Source organism: Charadrius vociferus, unplaced genomic scaffold (assembly GCF_000708025.1).
Source record: "Charadrius vociferus isolate BGI_N301 unplaced genomic scaffold, ASM70802v2 scaffold385, whole genome shotgun sequence".
Lineage (NCBI taxonomy): Eukaryota > Metazoa > Chordata > Aves > Charadriiformes > Charadriidae > Charadrius > Charadrius vociferus.
In genome coordinates this window covers 5,068,173-5,072,898 of record NW_009648925.1, presented here as the reverse complement: position 1 = coordinate 5,072,898, position 4,726 = coordinate 5,068,173, and the positions used below count along the sequence as shown (strand labels likewise).

The 4,726-nt window shown below is 49.9% G+C and overlaps 1 protein-coding gene across 1 annotated transcript in view; it reads left to right on the top strand.

Moving 5' to 3' along the window:
- Positions 1 to 4,062, top strand: part of INHBB (inhibin, beta B) — an 11,551-nt gene extending 7,489 nt beyond the window's left edge. The window contains exon 2 of the mRNA XM_009887327.1: positions 2,705 to 4,062. Within this exon, the coding sequence (XP_009885629.1) occupies positions 2,705 to 3,480 (776 nt within the window). The 3' untranslated portion in view covers positions 3,481 to 4,062. The remainder of the gene's footprint in view (positions 1 to 2,704) is intronic.
- The last annotated feature ends 664 nt before the right edge of the window (positions 4,063 to 4,726 follow it).

The following is a 4,726-nucleotide window of genomic DNA, read 5'->3' as shown; positions in this document are numbered from 1 at the left end:
CCCTGCCTGTCCCGCCGCTGCCCCTCGCAGTCCCCCGGCTCGACCCCTCTCAGCCCTCCCGCTCGCCCTCTGCCTGCCCTGCTGCCCGCCCTCTCTGTGTCCCCCTGCCTGACCTCTGCCCGTTCCCCTGGCCGCCCTTGCCTGGCCCCCGGTGTCCCCTGCCTGCTGCCGGGCTCACCCGCACGCCCTCCGCCTCGTCTGCTCTTCCCTCTGCCTCGCACCGTCTCGCCCCTCCCGCTCTCCCTCTGCCTGCCCTGCTGCCCGCTCTCTCTGTGTCCCCCTGCCTGACCTCTGCCCGTTCCCCTGGCCGCCCTTGCCTGGCCCCCGGTGTCCCCTGCCTGCTGCCGGGCTCACCCGCACGCCCTCCGCCTCGTCTGCTCTTCCCTCTGCCTCGCACCGTCTCGCCCTGACCCTGTCCGCTCCTTCCCTGTGTCCCTGTGCCCGGGCTTCTTCCCGGGTTGTGCCCCGCGACTGCCCTCGCTGCCTCCCTCCATCCCTCTGCGGCCTCCGTGCCCCGCGGCTTCCCTCCGTCGGACCTTCCAGCCGCACCGCGGCTTGCCTCTCTCCCTGTGCATCCCAGCTGTCCCTTCTCCGCCTGTCCCGCTCCATCTCTTGCATCCCTTGCCTCATCTGCCTGCCCTGTGCATTCATCTGGTTCACTGCATGCATCTGTCTGTTGAGGCTTGCAGTCGCCCGTCCTCCCTTTCCGTTCGTTTCCCATTTATTTAGCTTTCATTCATAGTGTTGGCCTTGTCTGTTTGTCCACTGCGTGCAACCTCCTCCCAAGCGTGCCTGTCCCCTCGCTGTCCGTCAGTCCGGTTACTAAGTGTGCCATCCATCCCCACGGCCATCTCAGCCCTGTCCAGCCATCGCAGTTATGTGTCACCGAATCCCTTCAGTGTAGCTTTCCAGCAGTTTATCCAGGCAACCACTGTGCTTATGAACTTTGCACATCTGGCCATAACACCGTCGCTCTGCAAATTAGCTCTCTCCTGTCTATCTGCCCATCTCTCCTTTCCTTCATCGCTCTATCGCTCAGTTCGTTTTTTTCTCTCTCTATCTTCCTGTGGCATCTATATATCATTTGTCCACAAAATAAATCTCTTTCTATCCTGTATACTGCCCACTCATCTTCTTTATCTACCCTCCCACTTACCAAAGGCATATACATTTACAGTATCTATGGGATCTGTTGCATTATACATATGCTTGTTATATTCACATACAAAATTTATGGGCACACACAATCTCACACAACACAAGTGATGTGGATCGGTGCAGCAACACCATACTGTTCTTTTTCTGTCACTGTCGCCACAGTTTATAAAGAAGTTGTGTATTTACTAGCATGCAAAAGGCTTTCTTAGGGTACATTTTTGGGTTTATTATTTTTTAATAGGCTGTTCTTGGGAGATCTGGTGTGGGCTTGTCCTTCCATTTAGTATTCAATCAATCTCTGGCTTTTGTAACACTTCCAAAATTGACTTTATGTAAAACGTAGGCAAACACAGTGAAAATTTTTGTCCCTGAAATATTACAAGGTACGGAATGGGCCCTGGAGGCACATTTGAAAGGCATCTAGGGTAACAAATGAAGACACCGACTATGCAAAAAATCCCATTCAGAGACTGACAAAAATAATAAAGATTCTTAAGAAAAGAGAAGGAAGAAAAAAAAATATCTACATTTGGCTCTGCACAGAAAGAAGCGAAACAGATAAGGGCAGATGAGAAAATGCCTTTCCAGCAATAATTTTAAACAGCGATTGGGAGGCTTTGATTCAAGGACCAGAATTACAATCTCTGGTGTAAAGGCCAGCTTGCACATTTATCACCTACGCCAAATTCGGTTAGGACCTGTAGTACAAAATTGCAGCAGGGCCACTGGTATTTCGGAAACATTTCATGCAGCCAGGCTCTTTTGTTTACAAATAAGGGGTTGTGTCAGACATTTGGTGACATTTGGTTTTCCGCGATAATTTCGCTCCTTTAATTCTGGTGTTATTGAAAAGCGTATTGAGAACAGTCAGTAACGGCGGTACAGCGAGAGCGACCGCTTCATTGCCTCGCCTTGTACGGGAGTTTACCGTTTCGGGGCGAAAAGGCAGAGATGCAAACGCTTAATAACAGCAGATATTCTACCAGGCTAAGTGGGGGTAGCATGATCTGCCGGACAAGCAGGCACATTACTGAAATATTTTCCCCTCCGTCTCATGAATCCTCTCTGTTAAACTGCGACGAGAATATGTGAAAATCGAAACAAAATCCCTGGTTTGGCATTGGCGTTTCAGTGGTTATTGAAAGGGCTCTCCCCGTGAGAATCGGCGGGTAGCTGAAAGTTAAAACTATTCTTAAACTGACGAGATAGCAGAGTCCGAGTGCCGGTCTTTTCAAGGTGCTGCCCTAGCGTCTTTGAAGCTGGCTGGCTGGAAAACCCCCATATTCTGGAGAGCTCTTTCTGGTGTCTGTGGATCTGACACATCCGACTACAGCCCGGTGGTGGATGTTGCTGTGGGGAGTGCCTTTTCGATGCGTTTCGATTGCAAATTGGGGATATCTGATTCGGTGCGTGCCTTCTGGCCGGCACAGCCCCGCCGCCGCTCCCTCGATCCGCTGTGCTCTAGCGTTGTCCCTGATTCCAGAATGGCACACAAGCTAACGTTTCCTTTTTGACTTAATCTTGCTGATCTCTCCTTATCTTGCAGACGATCTGGCCTCATCTAGAGTCCGCCTCTATTTCTTCATCTCGAATGAAGGGAACCAGAACTTGTTTGTCGTTCAAGCCAGCCTGTGGCTTTACTTGAAGCTGCTTCCATATGTCTTAGAGAAAGGCAGCAGGCGAAAAGTAAGAGTCAAAGTCTATTTCCAAGACCCGGACACTAGCAACAAGTGGAATGTGGTTGAAAAGAAAGTTGATCTCAAAAGAAGTGGTTGGCACACTTTTCCTATGACAGAGGCGATCCAGGCTCTGTTTGAGAGAGGAGAAAGGAGACTGAACTTGGATGTTCAATGTGAGGGCTGTGAAGAGTATTCAGTGCTGCCAATTTATGTGGACCCCGGGGAGGAATCCCACCGGCCTTTTTTAGTGGTGCAAGCCCGCCTCGCCGATAACAAACACAGGATCCGGAAAAGAGGCCTGGAGTGCGATGGCAGGACCAATCTATGTTGCAGGCAACAGTTTTACATTGACTTTAGACTCATTGGGTGGAATGACTGGATCATAGCACCATCAGGTTACTATGGGAATTACTGTGAAGGGAGCTGCCCGGCCTACTTGGCCGGCGTCCCGGGGTCGGCTTCCTCCTTTCACACCGCCGTCGTGAATCAGTACCGAATGCGGGGGCTGAACCCGGGCACCGTGAACTCCTGTTGCATTCCAACCAAACTTAGCACAATGTCAATGCTGTACTTTGATGATGAATACAACATTGTGAAAAGGGACGTTCCCAATATGATTGTGGAAGAATGTGGTTGTGCTTGATTTAAGGTGTGTTTTTTGGGGGGGAGCGAGAGAGAGAGAGAGAGAGGGCGAGAGAGAGAGAGAAACATTCCCGTACGAGATGGTGTTGGAGGAAGTTTCACTGTGTATCCAGGCATCAGTGTTGGAAAGTCACTGTGGAAAAGTTTGACAAAAAAAAAAAGAAAAAAAAAGAAAAAAAAATCATTTCACTTTCGTGTCAGGACAGTGGCAGTTTGTGGATCTTGGACACTTATATATTCTACCACTTATAAGTTAATGCTATGAAATATCTTAAAGACACACACACATACATGCGCGCGCGCGCACACACACACGAAACGTGGGCACGCACACAAACACGCGCTCATACACGCACACAGACACACACACGAGGCAGCTCGGAAAAGGGACATGAGCACAGAAAGTCAGTGACCAGTGACGACGGACCTAAATGCCTGCCAGTACGAGTGAATGGCTGAGCAGCTGTTTCCCCGCCTGCCGGTGAAGTCACACCGCAATGAGCTCCCTTTGCTCAGGCAAAAGCACAGACTGCGAGAACACGACGTATTCTTGCACGCAGGTGTCGAAATGACCAAACTTAGAAAATTAAAAAAAAAAAAAAAAGAAAAAAAAAAGAAAAAAAGTCGACCGTCACCTCTTAGGTCTAACGGGAAGCTGCAGGACACCTGCCTTGGGAGGTATTCACTTCCTCTTTATTTAAATTTATCTAAATGTAAACATCACAGATACCCGCATCTTCCTACAGCACTTCCAGTAAGGAATCGCGTGGTACCATCAGAGAGAGAGAGAGAGAAGGGGACAGACGCGTAAGCAACTGCTGTATTTCTAACATCTGACCGTTGCGAAGTCACAAGCTGGGCTGGCGTGATCTGATGCTTTAACTGCCCACTAGCGACCCATGGATGGCTGTACCTGCCGTGTCTTGGAAAAGGGAATCCGATACTGTATCTGGACTGTGTTGACCGTTGGCATCTCTCACTGTTCGGAGAACGAAAAGTTAAAGTTGCAGTCTGTGTTCTTCAATGGGGGACTCGGCGAGGACACGTCACGTGGGGGGACAAGCAAACAAGCAACCGCCACCACGACTAAACCAATGAACCCTAAAGAGGAGTGACAGTAACAGAGCGGAGACGTCCTGAAAAATGCAGTGCTTTTAATAACAGGCGAGGAACATTTTAACAAGTCTTAGAAAGGAGGAGAGAGGAGAGTGCTTTCAATTTCCTTACCAGGAGGTGTCGAGGATGGC